The sequence below is a fragment of the Eptatretus burgeri genome, chromosome 6, assembly GCF_056783735.1.
Source record: "Eptatretus burgeri isolate ZD-2024b chromosome 6, Ebu_testis_v1, whole genome shotgun sequence".
NCBI classification, from domain to species: Eukaryota; Metazoa; Chordata; class Myxini; order Myxiniformes; family Myxinidae; genus Eptatretus; species Eptatretus burgeri.
The window spans coordinates 111,348,953-111,369,489 of NC_140966.1; the positions used below are offsets into that span (position 1 = coordinate 111,348,953).

General features: G+C 44.8%; 1 protein-coding gene across 3 annotated transcripts in view; it reads right to left on the bottom strand.

Annotated features, from left to right (window-relative positions):
* LOC147025620 (C-Jun-amino-terminal kinase-interacting protein 1-like) overlaps positions 1-20,537 on the bottom strand; it is a 54,054-nt gene that overhangs the window by 15,812 nt on the left and 17,705 nt on the right. For all 3 annotated transcript variants that reach the window (XM_085886773.1, XM_085886772.1, XM_085886774.1), the window contains 6 exons: positions 12,046-12,151; positions 10,606-10,803; positions 6,498-6,582; positions 4,473-5,495; positions 2,599-2,674; positions 2,183-2,355 (listed from right to left, as the gene is read on the bottom strand). In XM_085886773.1, coding sequence (XP_085742899.1) covers positions 2,183-2,355; positions 2,599-2,674; positions 4,473-5,495; positions 6,498-6,582; positions 10,606-10,803; positions 12,046-12,151 — 1,661 coding nt within the window. The remainder of the gene's footprint in view (positions 1-2,182; positions 2,356-2,598; positions 2,675-4,472; positions 5,496-6,497; positions 6,583-10,605; positions 10,804-12,045; positions 12,152-20,537) is intronic.

A 20,537-nucleotide genomic window follows, 5' to 3' on the forward strand; every position in this document is an offset into this window, starting at 1 on the left:
ATACCAGGAAGATGATTGACATTTGTGCTGATTTCCTGATATTATGTAGATGCAATGATATTTGTGCTGATTTCCTGATATGTAGATTGAATGATATTTGTGCTGATTTCCTGACATGATGGAAAATGAATGATATTTGTGCTGATTTCCTGACATGATGTAGAATGAATGATATTTGTGCTGATTTCCTGATATGATGTAGACTGAATTATATCTGTGCTAGTTTCTTGATATTACATCGACTGAATGATATTTGTGCTAATTTCTTGATATTACGTAGACTGAATGATATTTGTGCTAATTTCTTGATATTACGTAGACTGAATGATATTTGTGCTAATTTCTTGATATTACGTAGACTGAATGATATTTGTGCTACTTCCTGACATTATGTAGAATGAATGAGATTTGTGCTGATTTCCTGATATTAAGTAGATTAAATGATTTCCTGATATGATGTAGAATGAATGATATTTGTGCTAATTTCTTGATATTACGTAGACTGAATGATATTTGTGCTAATTTCCTGACATTATGTAGAATGAATGATATTTGTGCTGATTTCCTGACATTATGTAGAATGAATGATATTTGTGCTGATTTCCTGATATGATGTAGATTCAATGATATTTGTGCTGATTTCCTGATATTATGTAGATTGAATGATACTTGCACTGATTTCCTGATATGATGTAGAATGAATGAGATTTGTGCTGATTTCCTGATATTAAGTAGATTGAATGATTTGTGCTGATTTCCTGATATTAAGTAGATTGAATGATATTTGTGCTAATTTCTTGATATTACGTAGACTGAATGATATTTGTGCTAATTTCCTGACATTATGTAGAATGAATGATATTTGTGCTGATTTCCTGATATGATGTAGATTCAATGATATTTGTGCTGATTTCCTGATATTATGTAGATTGAATGATATTTGTGCTGATTTCCTGATATTATGTAGATTGAATGATATTTGTGCTGATTTCCTGATATTATGTAGATTGAATGATACTTGCACTGATTTCCTGATATGATGTAGAATGAATGAGATTTGTGCTGATTTCCTGATATTATGTAGATTGAATGATTTGTGCTGATTTCCTGATATGACGTGGATTGAATGATATTTGTGCTGATTTCCTGATATGATGTGGATTGAATGATATTTGTGCTGATTTCCTGATATGATGTCGACTGAATTATATTTGTGCTAGTTTCTTGATATTACATAGACTGAATGATATTTGTGCTAATTTCTTGATATTACGTAGACTGAATGATATTTGTGCGAGTTTCTTGATGACGTCGACTGAATGATATTTGTGCTAATTTCTTGATATTACGTAGACTGAATGATATTTGTGTTAATTTCTTGATATTACTTGGACTGAATGATATTTGTGCTAATTTCTTGATATTACGTAGACTGAATGATATTTGTGCTAATTTCTTGATATTACGTAGACTGAATGATATTTGTGCTAGTTTCTTGATATTACGTCGACTGAATGATATTTGTGCCGATTTCCTAATATGATGTAGACTGAATTATACTTGTGCTACTTTCTCGATATTATGTCGACTGAATGATATTTGTGCTAATTTCTTGATATTACGTCGACTGAATGATATTTGTGCTGATTTACATTCCTTCAGAGTGGGAAGGGTGGGTAGGACCGTTTGTGCCCACCGAGAGTACTACGATCAATTGCGAATTACCATATGGCAGAAGTCTCAGCTGTCTAGTTCTGGGGTCCATCGAGTGATTTGGAGTAAAAGTTGAATTTGATCTAAACTGTCCTCCATGACTGAATGATATGTATTCTGCATACCAAACATCCCCTCAGGACAAACAGTATAAAAATAATTGTTCCATGATATTTTAATTTCTTTGGAAAGAAGCATTTGGGCCTGTATTATGGCCGTGTTAACCAGGCTGATGGGTTCAAAGTTTTTGATTTTTAATCGAATTCCCTACAAGACAAGGTTCTGCGTCCTAAGCAATCCTAAAACTCAGTGAAGGTGACTTTTATTATCACAAAGACTGTGGGCCTCATTTTAAAGATGGTAAATTACGGAATCCCAATGGCTCTGGTGAATTACGTTTGTGTCATGCATTTGCCCATCGAGTCGTGAGTTACAATCCGTTACAGAAGCCAAGTTGGAGAATCATTACCATATACATCTTCGGGATCCTGAGGGACGGCATGGGCGTAGTAAGCCGGAAAGACCCCACGGTCCCCGGTTCGCATGTTGTAACCCTCACACCAGAAGTCTCCGTCCTGTCGCAGCACCAGCAGTGGGTCGTCCACATCCAAATTGAGCTCGTCTACGTGTCGTGGAACAAACCTGTAACACGGAGTTCAATTACATTTCCTCATATCATTTTTGTAATAATTAAAAACACTCAACTGTTACAGATTTAAAATGCTTGACAAGATGAAGATACAATTAAAAGTGCAGACACAGTGAAGAAGGTTCAACTTTATGTGGAGTGAGCAGTAAAATGGCTTTGTACATCTCATTGGGTCATTTGTTGTATTTTAGACACAAAGGTAAGAGGTTGAATGATGTTGATGGAGGAACATTCACCTGAAGACAGCTCTGTGAGTTTGCTCTCTCTCTTGTCCATCAATCTCACATGAGAACAGGCCAAAGGACTCCATGCCTGCAAGAAGGTCCAAAAATCACCATCGTAGGCTCATGTGGTGTGTTCGTGCGATTATCTGTACGCCTCATTCCCTTAGCCAAGGCCATAGTCATGAACTTGATGCAAACAAAGTATGGAATATCGAGAACTGCTTCAGCCAAAATCCTTTGCTCGACTGAACTATTTCTAGAGGGTGTTGCCCTTATGTCCCAGAGCTGAGTAGTTGGGTGTGCTCTTTGTTGTCCACATCACCCGGCAGGTCGAAGAAATTGGGCAAAGTGAGCCTAGCCTAATTCCCAGACTCAGTTTCATTGTGAAGTACACATCACATGTAATCTGAGGCCTTAACGTATGAAGCATAAGCTCCTTCCAAAGGACATGAGAGGGTAGCACATCAGACGTTTAGAGCAAAAGGCCCTCAATAGATTCATCTGAATCAAAAAAATACGTATAAATGAATGTTATTGATTAAGTAATGTCCAAAGAAAACGTTCAAATGTTATAAACACCATTAAAACAAAGCAAAATTACGCAAATGTTCAATATCATCCTCACATTCCTCTCCGCATGCCGGCTGCACCACAATCCCACAATATTTGATTAGAAACACACATATGATGTGTTCTCACTCAATTTTAACATGTACCCTCCCATCCCCACTCGATTCAAACGTGTACCCTCCCATCCCCACTCGATTCAAACGTGTACCCTTCCATCCCCACTCGATTAAAATTTGTACCCTCCCATCCCCACTCGATTCAAGCGTGTTCCCTCCCATCCCCACTTTATTCAAACGTGTACCCTTCCATCCCCACTTTATTCAAACGTGTACCCTTCCATCCCCACTTGATTAAAATTTGTACCCTCCCACCCCACTCGATTGGAGCGTGTTCTCTCCCATCCCCACTTTATTCAAACGTGTACCCTCCCATCACCACTCGATTCAAACGTGTACCCTCCAATCCCCACTCGATTGAAATTTGTACCCTCCCATCCCCACTCGATTCAAACGTTTACCCTCCAATCCCAACTTGATTCAAACGTGTACCCCCTCCAACCCCTCTCCCCAACACCCACTCAATTTGAACATGTACCCCGTCCACCCCACCCCCCCCCCCAATATTTGCTCAATTATAATGTGTACCTCCTCCCCCTCCCATAACCGCTCTATTTGAACGTATACCCCTTCCATTAACGCTCGATTCAAATGTGTCATCCTCCCCCATCCCCACTCAATTCCAATGTTTACCCTCCCATCCCTGTGGTGGTATCCACAGCATTTCACTCTCACAGTACGAGCTCCATACTCTGACTGAACGAAAACTCATTTGATCAAAATCAATGACGTGAACGAACCTACGAGGTAAACATTTGCTGTAAAAGCAAAACAAAGTGATTAAACTCAAATTTGATGAAAGGATACAAAGCCAGGACCATACAACCTGCAGTTCTTTGGGTATTATTTAGTTATCTACCGACCTGACAGCTACGGTTAGAAGGGTAGCGTTACTACAGGCTGAACACTGAGACAAAGGATCATCAGTGACTATTGGTAGCTGAAAGCTCGTTACCACCAGCAGTGTACTTCCATCCCGACTTACTGTGCGGATCAATGGAACAGTCACCTTTCATACAAAGACCTGTGTTGGTCTACATGGCAGACAAGATGAACAATGGAACTTATCACTTAAAAACCGGTAAGAGCACGTTGGTAATCAGGTTCCACAGGCGTTTAGCGTGAGCCCTTCTTCTGAGCAGACGCTCTACGCTGTGCAATAACCGAGAGGACAAAAAGTTACACAATGGATGCACTCACTGGACGACCTGGAAGCTCCATTCATGAAGACGTTGAGGAATTTCTTAGAGAAAGTTATCTCATTTTCATGGCCGGTGGCATACCCAAAGCAGCCTTCAACGAATTCCACAGAATCCACAGCACCAACCTCCGGCCCTCTGCTGTCATAAGTATTCGTTCCCCTCATCGCCAAGCTCTCTTCATCAATTCTCATCCCAACATCCATCACGAGCATGTATTTCAGGGGATCGTAACTGAGGACACTCTCCGCTATTCCTCGTATAGGTTCAAAATTGTTTTCTTCTTCCTCTTCCTGAACTTTTTCTCTTTCTTCTGTATCGACCTTCTCGTCTTCATCACTCTCTTTCTCGGTCTCTGACGGAGACAGATAGATCAGGTTTCCATCCAGCGTCATCTTGGGAATGTCGGACGAGGGACTGGTGACTCGACTTGAACTAGAGCTTTCAAAAGAACTGGACCCCTCATCAACCTCCCATATCCTCTCGCTCTTATCTGCTTCGTCAAGATCATCCTCTTCTTTTTCATTCTCTTTATCCTTTTTCTCTTCCTCCTCTATCTCTTCATCCTCAGGTTGAGCCAGTACAGAGAAATACTCAGTATCCCAAGCAAAGGGCAAACATGGACTAGATGAATACGGCACTGGGGCCACGGTCTCTCCGTCCGGATCTCCACGACCCGATAACTCCAGCACTTCCAGATGACCTTTGTCGATAGAGTCGGCAAAACTTCCCACATTGCTCCCGACAGCCAAAGACCACTCTCGACATGGTTCCGCACTGCCTGGTGGGTCTCCACGCTCTCCAGAACCTGGGGAACCTGGATTTCCCCTCATTGCATCCATTATTTCAACTACTTTTCCTCCATCATTGACCGTCATGTCTTCACCTTCGAGGTTTGCTGCTACATTTGATTTGAGGTTAAGATTGGCTGGGGCTTGCCGTGAGGGTTGAGCAGATGACCCATTATGACTTGAATCTTCATTTTCTCTGTTGTTCCAATGGGTGACGTTGAGCACATTTCCACCTGTTCACAGGTAGAGGGATAAACAACAACACAAGCAAATGTGAATCCAATTTAACTTCCTGAAATAAAGTGCATTGCAAGTACAAAAAATTAAACAATTGTTTTTATTATTGAATAGCTTTCTATCTTTGTGTAATGCGTGGGACGCCCATGCCAATATAGTTATAATGCTTTTAAAAAGCAACTCCAATAAGGATTCCAGTTTTAGCAATTCCATTTGAGCAAAAGATGGAGTTAGACAAAGGAGTTTTTGTCCTTGGGAAGAATCGTGCCCTTTGACCCGCTGTAGGGACGACTTGAGACAAGTATAGCTGTTCACATTGAAACAGAATGTATTTATCGATGCTGGCGCAGGGCACTGTTGAATACTGGAGTACTCAATCACTTGGCGCTCCCACATCCCTCGTACATCAGAGTCGTGAGTCCACGCCCTTCGTATGTCAAGAGAGTCGTGATTGTATTACATTTCAAGTTAAATTGGCATTTCAATGCTCAAGTCATTATGTCATATTTTTATAAGATGAAACTTTGCACTTGACCTGATTTGAGCCTACAGGACACCAAAGAAAGATCTATCTTACAGCGCACACAGTCCCGGGCCCATGGCATGAACATTTGACCTGATCTAGTGCGATAGCTCTTCTCATCATGATGCAGACAGGCTTCCATATATGGTGTGTAGTGCTTTGTTTGTTAAAACGATATGGATACCACATGTCCAAATGAAAGGTGAACTTTGATTGTACAGTGCACAAAAAAAACCATTAAAAACTATATATATATATATATATATATATATATATATATATATATATATATATATATATATATATATATATATATATATATATATATATATATATATATATATATATATATATATATATATATATATATCACGATGAGAAGCAACTTTACATAAATAGCGTGTTACCAAACTACCAAAATAAATAGGACTATCAAACAAGTGCTCACTAATTGAAAAAGTAAATGATCATGTACCGTCTGGTGGTGGTGATGAGGGACGCTGCGTGTGGGACAACTCCTTCTGCGTCATGCAGTTGTTGTTGTTGTTGTTGAGGGAGTCCTGTTGTAAACAAGGGGTTAAAAGACATCAACAAAAAATAGAGCCAGTGTGGTTGTGAGGCTGAAGGGAGAGTGTGTGGAATGGTTCGATAATCTAAATCCCAACATGATGAGGTGCTCAGATGGCAAACTGAACACCTATGAGTGACGGCTCTTGAGGTTCTGTCATACAACACTCTGGTAAGGACTGATAACTTCTGGAGTAATTCGAACCAGAATGAGGTTTTACCGATTAAAATACTCAAATAATCATGGAGAAGCTTGGAGATATATCATGTGTAGGACAAGGATGTCAGTACATTTGGACATGAATTACAAGGACATGAGTAAACAATGGACAAATCATCAACGGATGTGGGATTTGAACCTGGAACCTCAGCATCACATGGTCCAAGTGCTCAGATGAGAACGACAGTCAAGCCAAATGGAATATGGTTAAAGTGGATCAAGTTATCGTGTTTCGATGGATAACCGGGAATAACGGCATTGCATTTCCTTCTTAGTATGGCTAACATGATCACATAGCCAACCAGTCATGTGGTTCTTGCTTAGAATGATAAGAAACATGGAGACCTCACGCTGTGTAGTAACCAAGTTTTTTTCAATAATAGCTTTCAATGGCGTTTCCCAAGACGGAGATGCAACCAGCCGGAGCTGGCACGGCATCTGCCCGTTTGGGATTTTCTTTCTCGTTTCCAACCTCAAACAGGCTGAGGTGCCGTCGGCAATGCAACATCACAGCTCATAATGCCTGGAACACCTTCTACAAGGTTTTATGAACCGACATTTAGTCAATCATATCTGTATCATGTCCACTTCCAAGAACTACCACCTCCTAATTATACAGCCGACTCCAATCAGAGCATTTGACCACTGTACCAATCCAAGATGCCTTACGCTTTACAAGAGAATATGTGGTCTTAAATGTTCAAAGCTTAAGGTACAGGGTGTCCCAGAAGTCTGGATCCACAGGAAATGGGCCCTCTTATCCAATAGCAGGAACAATCAGGTTTGCATTAGTGGGAACAATTGTCTGGGTGGCAGACAGATGGTTGTTCTTTGCAGATAATGCGTTTTTTTACCATGCGAGACATAATCCGCAGCGATGCTCACCGAACAGTCAAGAGGTGCGTCTGATGTTTAAATGACAACTGCGGTCATCATTGGTTAGATATTTATCGGTATGCCGTCCTGATGAGGGTAAACAAGCCCGAAATCCAGATCGGTGCCTCTGTTTGATGTTTACTGATGTTGACCATGTAATCTTTGTCGGTTTGACAATCGCCAGGCTGAGGCCTCTGGGTTGGAGGTGATGCTTTGATGTAGGACGAGGGCAATTGGGGATCAGGGGCGTTCTCGTCACCCTCCACATGTTTGGATATGTATGTGTATATATCTGTGCAGTGTCTGTCACGTGCTGTCAATGAACTACTCCCTCAAAGTTTTGCGAAATCGAACCAAACTTCTGGGCTGCACCGAGCTCTTCCGTCTCAATGTCCAAAGGGTATTTTTTTGAAATTATTTTTTACATAAATCTTCAACTTCAATTGCTTTTAAAAATGTAATTAATCAAGAATACGACAATTACATTTGCAAAATTAAATGTATGAATTCTGCTTGGTGAAATCATGAACACGTGGCAACTCATATATTTATCCTCAGTTAAAACAAGCCTGCCTCTATCGAGACGTGTGAAGGAGTTTTTCAGGACGTGGTGGAGCGACGGCCTCTCCCAGGACGTGGTTCCGCGACGGCCTCTCCCAGGACGTGGTGCTGCAAAGAGTTTAAGGGCATGGCCGTGAGGCGTTTAAGGGCGTGGCCGTGAGGCGTTTAAGGGCGTTGCCGTGAGGCGTTTAAGGGCGTGGCCGTGAGGCGTTTAAGGGCGTGGCCGTGAGGCGTTTAAGGGCGTGGCCGTGAGGCGTTTTTCAACAACGTGGCCGTGAGGAGTTTTTCAACAACGTGGCCGTGAGGCGTTTTTCAACAACGTGGCCGTGAGGCGTTTTTCAACAACGTGGCCGTGAGGCGTTTTTCAACAACGTGGCCGTGAGGCGTTTTTCAACAACGTGGCCGTGAGGCGTTTTCAACAACGTGGCCGTGAGGCGTTTTCAACAACGTGGCCGTGAGGTGATTTCAATAACGTGGCGGTGAGGAGATTTCAATAACGTGGCGGTGAGGCGTTTACAATAACGTGGCGGTGAGGCGTTTACAATAACGTGGCGGTGAGGTGTTTTGAATAACGTCATGGTGAGGTGTTTTGAATAAAGTCGCGGTGAGGTGATTTTAATAACGTGGCGGTGAGGCGTTTTTAATAACGTGGCGGTGAGGCGTTTTTAATAACGTGGCGGTGAGGTGTTTTTAATAACGTGGCGGTGAGGTGTTTTTAATAACGTCGCGGTGAGGTGTTTTTTATCACATGGCGGTGAGGTGTTTTCAATAACGTCACGGTGAGGTGTTTTCAATAACGTCACGGTGAGGTGTTTTCAATAACGTGGCAGTGAGGTGTTTTCAATAACGTGGAGGTGAGGTGTTTTCAACAACGTGGCGGTGAGGTGTTTTTTATCACATGGTGGTGAGGTGTTTTCAATAACGTCACGGTGAGGTGTTTTCAATAACGTGGAGGTGAGGTGTTTTCAATAACGTCACGGTGAGGTGTTTTAATAACGTGGCGGTGAGGTGTTTTTAATAACGTCACGGTGAGGTGTTTTAATAACGTGGCGGTGAGGTGTTTTTAATAACGTCACGGTGAGGTGTTTCTAATTACGTGGCGGTGAGGTGTTTATCACATGGCGGTGAGGTGTTTTTAATAACGTCACGGTGAGGTGTTTCTAATAACGTGGCGGTGAGGTGCTTATAATAACATGGCGGTGAGGTGTTTATCACATGGCGGTGAGGTGTTTTCAATAACGTCATGGTGAGGTGTTTTCAATAACGTCATGGTGAGGTGTTTTCAATAACGTCATGGTGAGGTGTTTTCAATAAAGTTGCGGTGAGGTGATTTTAATAACGTGGCGGTGAGGTGATTTTAATAACGTCATGGTGAGGTGTTTTTAATAACGTGGCGGTGAGGTGTTTTTAATAACGTGGCAGTGAGGTGTTTTTAATAACGTGGGGGTGAGGTGTTTTTAATAACGTGGCGGTGAGGTGTTTTTAATAACGTGGCGGTGAGGTGTTTTTAATAACGTGGTGGTATTTGTCCCACTGAAGCGACGTGTGGAGGTGAGCGTAGCGAGTTGATCCACACTGGTATTGTGTGTGTCCGCACTCTCAGCTCATAAGACTTTGTAATTAATTGTACGTGATTTAATGAAACGAAAATGGAATTTGCCTGTATGTTGTTCCCATCTGAGCACTTGGCTCATGTTGCTGAGATTCCAGGTTCAAATCCCATGAACAGTGTTTATTTGTCCATTATTTCCTAATGTTCTTCTAATTCATATCAAAGTACAGTGATCTCTCCTTACATCCTTATCCTGCAAGTGGTGCAAGTACAAACGCCTCCACGTCATAGGATATTCCACCCAAGACGTCATTCCACTCCACCTCCACATTCCTAAACGTGCCGTGAGCGATTCATCTCACACCCTCCACAAAATAACATCAATATGAGTGGGGGTTTTACAAGCATTTTTATATCAAGATGTAAATGTACTGCATTACCAATGGTATCGGGAAAGTAAAATAATTACGGGTCTATCATTTCACAACTGTGTATTCACTTTAAACAGGGAGATTGGGTGTATTGCCCCAAAAATTTTGGTAACACAGCAGACATAACCGACCAGAAAGCTATTTTCTCAAGTTGTTTTGCATGGAATGTTCTGCATCATCAATGTCGCCGAAAAACCTTTCAATGCAGGTTAAACAGAGTATGGCAAGAGCCAATGACGAACCCTCGGTCCACAGAACACCACTATATCCTATCAGCATACATCAATACTTAAACTAGCCACAGTAACAAGACCCAGGCACACACGAAACAATGGTTACCACCAAAGCTAAAACACAAGGCAGGGCCCCGAACAACCTGAGTCTGGATGAGGGTCGTGTGCTTTCCAGTAGTCTCTCCTGGTCGAGTCGCACCCGGGGGATCCTGCCGCAGCGGTATGGTCAGGTTGGTTGTCGTCTCATCCTCGGCGTCAATCAACTCCAGCTCGAGATCATCTCCCTGCAGGCGAGCCAGCATGGCTCCGGGTTTTCCTTCGTCAGCCAGGCCTGACAAGGACTACAGGGTTTGGTGGGCAGGTTGTTGACAAACGGAACGTCAGCGAAAGGAGAGAATGAAAGTATGGAAACGACATGAGGGAGTCAGTGAGACCCAATCTTCTTGTTAATATTACCAATTGTGCCATCAGGATGAAGCATCAATAAACATCAGCAATGTAACAATGTATGGATAGGGTCAAAGTGCATGACATTTTAATTTTACAGGTGTGTAAGGACCAAATACTCCACATAGAACTCGAGAGTACAAGACAGACGAGTGTGCACAATATTTTGTTCAGACGATATATAAATCCTTTATCGACACATGCAGGGGAGAGTATGCATGCTCAATAATCACCACAAAGGGATTTTAGGCAAAGTGAGGACAAGCATTATAACATATGTGTTCGAATTTTAATCCAACAATAACATCTTAGGACTCATTGAAGAGCTTACTACCACCTCCACATTCATTCAAACTAACTTGGCTCAACTGCAGTCACCTCCTCTGATGTCCATCTATCCTACATCGAACTCCTGCAGTTCATTCAAAATGCCTCAACCAGGCTATATCTTCAGATCTCTCACTCTACTTCCTTCCTACCTCTCCTTAGCAGCGAGCGCCCTCCACTGGATCACAATATATTCCTGCACACTCTCTAAAATAATCACAATTTCATAATCCTTTACTCTAACATCTCTCACCTCTTCTTATATTCCCCATCTCGGTCCTCATGCTCCACCACTGCCGGACTCCTTACCGCACCAATACAGCCACCTCCAGCCTTCCCAATAAGCACCCCTCATCCCTGGCACTCCCTGCTACTGCCCTCTAGCCAAAGCCATTCTTCTTTCACCTTTAAAGCCAATCTCGAAACTCGTCTCGCCCATGAAGCCTTTTTAATTCCTGGGCCTCTTCCCCAATTCCTAATGCCCCATCCCTTTTCTATCTCAGAACAATACTCAATGGACCCAATTTTAACCAAATTAGTTTGACGGAGCATGCACTACAGAAAACTATGATGGATATACTTACTTATAGATGCAAAAAAAATGTTATCAACGAGACGACACGAGAAAAACAAAACAGAATGACATCATTGAGGCGATACGGTGGAGTCGTAGAGAACAGAGGAAGTGAAGGAATGTTTAAATGGTAGGGATGGCTTTGTAACAGAATGAAGCTTATTGAGACACATTTGTGAGTTTGTAGGATGAGAGTGAATGACACAAACACGAGTGGAAAATGTAAACAAGTTACCATTGACATAGCCGGGGAGCACCGCACTGAAATTCCGCAGTCTGACATGATATCTGAAAGGTCTTCATCATCAAATTCCTCCAGGCTCAGGTCATTATGGAGCTGACTGGGAAGCACAAAGTAAAGAACAAAATCAAAACAGGCAACCGGTGCTTTAAAGCGGGCCATGGGAGTTTCAAATCTGCCTTCACAGCAGGCCGATGGTTTAAAGATGGGAGTAAAAGTGGGCCGTGGGTTTAAAAGCGGGCGCAAAGGTGGGCCGTGGGTTTAAAAGCGGGTGCAAAGGTGGGTGCAAAGGTGGGCCGTGGGTTTAAAAGCGGGTGCAAAAGTGGGCCGTGGGTTTAAAAGCGGGTGCAAAGGTGGGCCGTGGGTTTAAAAGCGGGTGCAAAGGTGGGTGCAAAGGTGGGCCGTGGGTTTAAAAGCGGGTGCAAAGGTGGGCCGTGGGTTTAAAAGCGGGTGCAAAGGTGGGCCGTGGGTTTAAAAGCGGGTGCAAAGGTGGGCCGTGGGTTTAAAAGCGGGTGCAAAGGTGGGTGCAAAGGTGGGCCGTGGGTTTAAAGCGGGTGCAAAGGTGGGCCGTGGGTTTAAAAGCGGGTGCAAAGGTGGGTGCAAAGGTGGGCCGTGGGTTTAAGAGCGGGTGCAAAGGCGGGCCGCGGGTTTAAAAGCGGGGGCAAAGGTGGGCCGTGGGTTTAAAAGCGGGTGCAAAGGTGGGCCGTGGGATTAAAAGCGGGTGCAAGGGTGGGCCGTGGGTTTAAGCGGGTGCAAAGGTGGGCCGTGGGTTTAAAAGCGGGTGCAAAGGTGGGCCGTGGGTTTAAAAGCGGGTGCAAAGGTGGGCCGTGGGTTTAAACGCGGGTGCAAAGGTGGGTCGTGGGTTTAAACGCGGGTGCAAAGGTGGGCCGTGGGTTTAAACGCGGGTGCAAAGGTGGGCCGTGGGTTTAAACGCGGGTGCAAAGGTGGGCCGTGGGTTTAAAAGCGGGTGCAAAGGTGGGCCGTGGGTTTAAAAGCGGGTGCAAAGGTGGGCCGTGGGTTTAAAAGCGGGTGCAAAGGTGGGCCGTGGGTTTAAAAGCGGGTGCAAAGGTGGGCCGTGGGTTTAAAAGCGGGTGCAAAGGTGGGCCGTGGGTTTAAAAGCGGGTGCAAAGGTGGGCCGTGGGTTTAAAAGCGGGTGCAAAGGTGGGCCGTGGGTTTAAAAGCGGGTGCAAAGGTGGGCCGTGGGCTTAAAAGCGGGTGCAAAGGTTGGCAGTGGGTTTAAAAGCGGGTGCAAAGTTGGGCTGTTAGTTTAAAAGTTGGTGAAAAAAAGACCGCAGTTTAAAAAAGCGAGCCACTGGTTTAAAATAAATAAATAAATAAATAAATAAAAAGCGAGCCACTGGTTTAAAAATAAAAAGCAGGCTGCGGGTTTAAAACGCGAGCCAGTTTTAAAAAGTAGGCCACAGGTTCTAAAGGAGTTGCAATATTTGCCAAATACAATTGTTCAGATACACAAAGCTTTAGAGGGTCCATAAACCGAGATCAAATGTGATGCACGATCTGACACAACATTGCAGCGGAACAATGTGCCACCACTGAAATCAAATAGATGGTCAAACACGTTTACAAACTCTGAATGTGATATTAGAGATTTTTGACATCTGAAGCTACACAAGCATGCTGGATGAGGTCCTAATAAGGTCTATCTTAAGCACGTTCATTGGGTGAGTGTATGTTGTGTTGATAAAACATCTCAAAACAAGCAGGTGGTCGATCCCTGTACAGAAAAGCAAGAGTTATTGTTACGACCAGTGTACCAAAGGTAATTTAATTTAGCATTTAAACGATAGGCTTTTGCAATATAAAACTGTACAAACAAAAAGTGATATGTACAAGTAATGGAGGTTAGTGTATTGCTTAATGTAAGCAGTTGTTTGTCGTGTTGACATCTCAACACTGGCAGCCTCAAATTGTGATAATGTCAGGTATACCATTATGCGAGTCTCATACTTGAATGTATTGCATTCCCATTGTAAGACGTTTACAGGTCACACAAAACATATGCTTTAAATACTTGCGGGATATTAAAAAAAAAGCAGGCACCACAATGTGAAGCTGCTCAGCAAACAAAGCTCGGGTCCGTTTAAACCACCAAGTGGTATTCAGCAAAGACTCAGGGGTATCGTATGCTGGCTGTTAAGTATCAGTATCATTCAGATGGAAAGGATGTACCACATGACTGCAACAAGCAGATGGAAATTCTCCACATCCTTTTCCTCATCACCCCTTTAAGATATCCCGCTCTGGTGTTACCTACTGCATGTTGAGGTCATGTCATTGTGTGTGACACACACACACACACACACACACACACACACACACACACACACACACACACACACACACACACACACACACACACACACACACACACACACACACACACCCGAAGACAACCCCATGGTCGAAACATCGGAGATGATCCTTCCCATTTGAGAAGTTCCATCACATGGTGGTAAAGTCGGTTTTCAATATGGATGTCCCAAAGGGCAGAGGAGCTCCTTGCGAGCCAACAGTCATTCATATCAAGTGCCCAACTGTGTCTGCAAACGTCCTCCTGCAGTTGGGTTCCTTTTGTTTTTTTGGAGGTTGGTAGCAGGATTTGCCCTCTGGCCACCGTAAAACACTTCATTCCGCAAAACCCACAAATGCAAAGAAAAATGAAAACCCACTCTGTGGGAGTACCTCCTGTGCAGCTTCCCTTCGCAGGGCAGTTCATTGGATGAAGGGATTTGGGCAAAGGCTTCGAGACCGCCATTCCTTGATGATAGGAGGAAAACCATGGGGTAAACTTCCTGGGTCAAATTGCAGTGGTGTGTGGTGGAGTGGTGCTGAGGTGTCGTCCACCAGACGGTGGTCTCCTTGGGTTAACCTGAGGGGGTCCCTTCGGGTGGGTGCCTGGAATATCCTATCCCTAAGAGAGGATGGTCACCTGTCTGTTATCATCTGAGCTCAAGCGTTTGAACACCAATATTGCAGCACTCTCTGAGGTTCGGAGAACGGACAGTGGCGAGATCATGGTGGGTGGTTACAGTTACTATTGGTCTGGTCACTCTGATGGTTACCATGCCCAAGGAGTTGCTGTCGCTGTATCCAATAAGCGGACTCCAATGATAATTGCGGTAACACCGGTCAACGAGTGTATTAGGAGACAAAGGATTCATCACTCCTTGGGTGTCATTTCCCTGGTCTCTGTGTATGCTCCGACTGAAGCGAGTGACCTCGCCGTGAAGGACGCATTCTGTGCCACGCTCGAGTCTGTGGTTGATCAGTGCCCCAGGCAAGATACTCTTCAATTCTTGGGGGATTTCAATGCAGACTGGAACTGATAGGGATGGTTATGAGATGTGTGTTGGCCCCCATGAGTCTGGAACTATGAACCAGAAAAGCATAACATCCCTTGACTTTGCAAGAAGTCATGGACTGAGGGTGGCTGGTTCATGGTTTCAGCGCCTAGAGACTCATCGCTGGACTTGGTATTTCAACACTGGCGGTGTGGCTGAAAAGTGTGGGGGCCAGTACACAACCCTGACAGATCATGTGCTCGTGGATGGTCGCTGGAGGAAGATCCAGAACTGCAGGGTCCACTGGAGCACTCAGTTCCTCAACACCGGCAACAGACTTGTAGCAACTCTGAAGTTGCAGCATAAATCTGGGAGAATGGTACCATCCCAGCCTCGGCTGAATGTTGGCAAGCTCAAGGATGAGAGTGAAGCGAGTTTGCAAACAGACTGAGTGGGGATTTGGGGGGGGGTGGTCTGGGTGCTTTGACGAACCCTGAAGAGTTGTGGAGTGCCTTCAAGACCACCATCCTTGATGTTGCCGGTGGATGTCTTGGAACTCACCATATGGCGAAGAAGAATTTTGTCTCTCAAGTGACATTGGATACCAGTGACCAGATGTCACTGACCAGATACCACTGACTTAATGGCAGTGCTGAGCTGTTCAGGGAGTTGAGGCAAAGAACTGTACGTGTGCTGAGCGTGGACAAGGAAGACGATGTGTGAGGAATCTGTCAGGGGGTAGAGCATCACCTGTGGTCAAGTGATTCTCGTTCTGCTTATAGGGGAATTTGCGCATTGCGTTCATCCAAGCCCGTCCCTTGGTGTTTAGCAGTTAGAGCAGATGCTGGTGGACTCTTGACAGAGAAGTCCGAAGTGAAGGCCCGCTAGGCCGGTTACTTTGAGCGGTTGTGCCAGGCTGATCCACCAGCTGTCGAGTTGGACGTCAGGGGTGTTACTATACCTATTGCTGACCCTCCAATCAAATGTGATCCACCTTCGTTTGTGGAAACACCAGCTGTGGTGGACCGGTTGAAATGGGGGGAAAGCTCCTGGGATCTGTGGCATCCATGCTGAACTTCTCACGGCTGGTGGAAATGTTGTACTCATGTCATTGCATGCAGTTCTGTGCTCTGCCTGGAACACAGGCATCATCCCAACTGACTGGAAGAGGGGCCTTGTTGTCACTCTGGAAAGGGAAGGGTGATCGCCAGGATCGCAACCTCCACTGAGGGGTGATGCTGATGTCAGTGCCAGGCAAGGTCTTTGCTCGGATAATTCTTGATAAGGTTCGCCACCATCTGCTTGAGCACCAGTGCCCAGAGCAGTCAGTCTTTACACCAAAGAGGTCAACGATTGACCGTATCCTTGCTCTTCAGGTCCTCACCGAACGCAGATGAGAGTTTCGGCAGGGGCAGCTTGCAGCAGATGTTGATCTCTGTAAAGCATTTGATTCAGTGAATCGGGATGTCCTCTGGAGGATTCTTGGTCTTCGTGGGGTGCCACCAAAACTGATCGATCTGATGTCTGAACTCTACTCTGTTACTGAGAGTGCTGTGAGATGTGGCGATTCCATTTCTGACTTATTTCGAGTTGTTACTGGAGTTTGTCAGGGGTATGTACTGGCCCCCACAATTTTCAGCGCTTGTATGGACTGTATTCTTGGGAGGATGTCAGAGAGATAAAGATGCGGTGTATCGTTTGGGAATGTCAAGATCAAAACTAAGATCCAGGCTTTCACTGACATCTTGGATGCTGCCATCTTGTCTGCACCGATTTGTGGTGAGGATGTTGAGATCACAGAGAGATTCACTTACGTTGGCAGTGATATTCATGTCTCTGCTGGCTGTGAGCCAGAGGTCAATAGACACCCGGGTCAGGCCTGGGGAGTCATGGATTTGCTGGATCATGGGGTGTGGTGCTGTCGGTACCTGTGCAGGAGAAAAGTCTAAGTCTTCAGGTCCTTGGTGCTTCCAGTCTTGCTCTATGCATGTGATACTTGGACTTTGACCAGGAAGCTGAGACGGAGATTTCATTCCTTTGGTTCCAGGTCTCTTTGGAGAATCCTCGGCTATCGCTGGTCGGACATTGTGTCCAACAAGTGGCTGAGAGAGACTCGAGTGAGATTTGTTACCTGCATCGTCCGTGAGCGTCAGCTATGGTTGTATGGACATGTGGCTAGTTTTCCTGATGCTGATCCTGCTCACCAGATTCACAGGGAGGAAGCCTCGTGAGAGCAGGAAGCCAATGGGCCGACCACATGCTTCGTGGTGGCAGTAGGTTGATCAGCATCTCAAGGAGATGGGGATGGGCAAGACATTTGCATAGGGGATGGCCAGATGGATGCCCCTGGAGTACTGGCGGAAAGTGGATGCAGCGACGTGCTACTCCGGCGCATGCTCCCACACCTGACCTAACCTCCCCCACTCCAACCATTTGTTGTTCAAAGAATGGTTTCGCTAACGAGAAGGTGTCCGTTTGGTTCCCTCAGTTCCATCATACTGTACATCAAAAGCGAACATGCGAAGCACACGAATACCATAACATACGTGAAATTTGGCCTGAAAGGGGAACCGTGACTCAATTTTTCTTTTCCTGAAAACCATTGAGAATCGCTAATCACGGTCTAATTTGAAGGGAAAAAAATTTTTGTTGCATTTTTTTTTTCCAATCACAAAGTGTTGAAAAAAGTGCTGGAGGGTCGATTTTCAATTACGCCAGTGACATCACTTCTGGAATTCATCCTTATCCAAATGGCGGATTTACGTCGAGAAGCAATGTATTTTGAGCTCGGATTCTGGTATTGATTCCACCGTCATCAGAAATTCCAAAGCTTCTCAGAATGTTGAAACTGATCAGCGAGATGTTGAAGAAACTATTGGAGACAAAATTAGTGATGGAAACCCTGTTGTGGGAATTGTGGAGCTGAATCGTTTTGAGCCTTGTGCGAGCGATTCAGCAGAAGAAGGCAGAAGTGTTCGTGAAGATAAAAATGATGGTCACATGATTACTTCAGCTCAGTAGGTTTGATTTTCTGTTCCATTCCCGGTTTATAAGAGAGGGACTTTGTATTAATTGATAAATCGATTTATACATTACTCAAGCAGAAATACCCGTCATCACCCGACAGTACAGGCATCGCCCAGCACACTCGGACATCCTGGACAAAATGGGTGACAGATGCTTTGGCCCACCATCGCAGGCTGACCAGATGTCTTGTATGTTACAGGATCGTCCCGTTTCATACTTTTCCCGGATGCCATTTGTGCCTGTGCCGTGTCCCACCATCATGTCTGTTGGGTGTCGATGTCCCTCCTCAGTGGATGGGGATTGTGGAGGGGGTAGGAGGGTGGAGGTGGGGTGTGGAATGATGGTGGGTATTGTGGGAGGATGCTGGAGGGGGGCGTACCCAGAAAGTTTTAGCGCCCTACATGAAATCCTCTTGGAGCAGTCGATGATACGTACAGGGTGTTCCAAAAGACCTGGATAACTTTGGTTGTTAATATATTTAGAATCACAAAGTTTGGTTTCACAGTTTTCATATAAATGAGAGTCCACAGTAAATGAAGCACAAAACCGAGTGTTCCTCATTTGAAAGCATTCGATTTAAGCCTGGTGTTGGCTCAGTGGTTAGGGTGGCGGCTTGGGATCCTAGGGTCCTGAGTTCAAGCACCGCCGGCCGCTGAATTAATACACCAGGGGGTTGACTCAGCCTGTCATCCTTCCGCGGTCGGCGAAATGAGTACCAGTTCCAGTGTGTGTACTGGTAGAGGGGCACTGCATCAGCAACACAGTCACGCTTCAAGAAATGAGAGATACCCCGGCAGCTAAGCTACCATACGACCACGCCACCAGCATTCGATTTGTTGGGTTTATTAAAGGGATTAGAACCTGCAATTCACTGAAACATCTCAACATGAGGAAATACTTTGATGGAATAAAAATGGATTGCAGGTATGTAACAATGCACTGTGTCGGAGTCGCGATCCATCCAGGATTGTGCCCAATTGCCAAGGAGACTGCTGAGGCAGCACCAACGCTCTGCACAGAGTATGGTCCCAATGGATGGATGGAACAATGCACTTTGAACTTGGGTTACCCTACAATTGGTATCTAACCCTCCAATAACCTCAGTATATCTTTAGGGGAAGGTGTTCAGTGATGAAAATGTAACGTTTTATCATTCCACCAATGAGAAACATTTGTACTTGACCTTTACCTCTCAAAACTAAATCTGTATCACTTGGGGGGAGGGGGGTGCGAACATAAATTCAGGCACCAGACCTTCATCACATGCCGAAATGTCTACCTGGCAAACCTGTGTGCAAGATCTACAAGCAGCCAAAAACCATAAATGGACCTCCAAGGCATCATATCAAGTCTTTCCCAAGAAGCAGACACTAACCCAACGGAACACCTTGTAAACCTGATCCTCAGGAATGAGCCACCTGCTTCTTATCGACAACATGGAGAACAAAGCGACAAACACTCGATTACCGTGGCCATATTTATGACTCATCTGCCTTATACAACCTCCTCTCAGGCCTTGACAATCTTGCTTTTTCTCCAAATATTTCGATGAGTACTTCGTCGAGTAAGATGTGGTGCTTGAATCATCATCATCATCATGTACCGTGCACAATCATGTACCATATCGACCGTCGGTTCTGCTGAAGCTGTTTCTTTGGCTTGGGTTACAATCCTGGATGGGTCTCCACTCCAACACAGACTACTCGACCGAGTGTACAGGAATTGGTAATTTGTTCAGGATAGCTCGCCTACTCTCCGTGTAGGACACCGTAGGGTCTTTAACATCCATCAACGCCTGCCTGCAGCCTGGATGCCCAGGTTAACGTCCATCCGAGGGACAACGCATACACTGATGCCTCGCCCTGCCTGTTTGTTAAACACCGGGACGGTAGTTTATAGCTGGGCTCGGATGGACAGCTCAGAAGTGAGTGTACCTCTAGACCTACTATGATATCAACCGAAAACGTGGTGCAGGTTGGAGTCTAATCTTTGGTGTAACTTACCTTGACCGTGAGATCTTGTAAAACAATCTGTTATCCAATGAGTTGGGTCTTTCACCATGACAGTTAGATTCTCCATCCCAAATGCATCATCAGTGCTTTTCAAGCTTCACGTTGATGGAGCAACAGTCCCTTTCTCCCCTGATGATCTGATCCT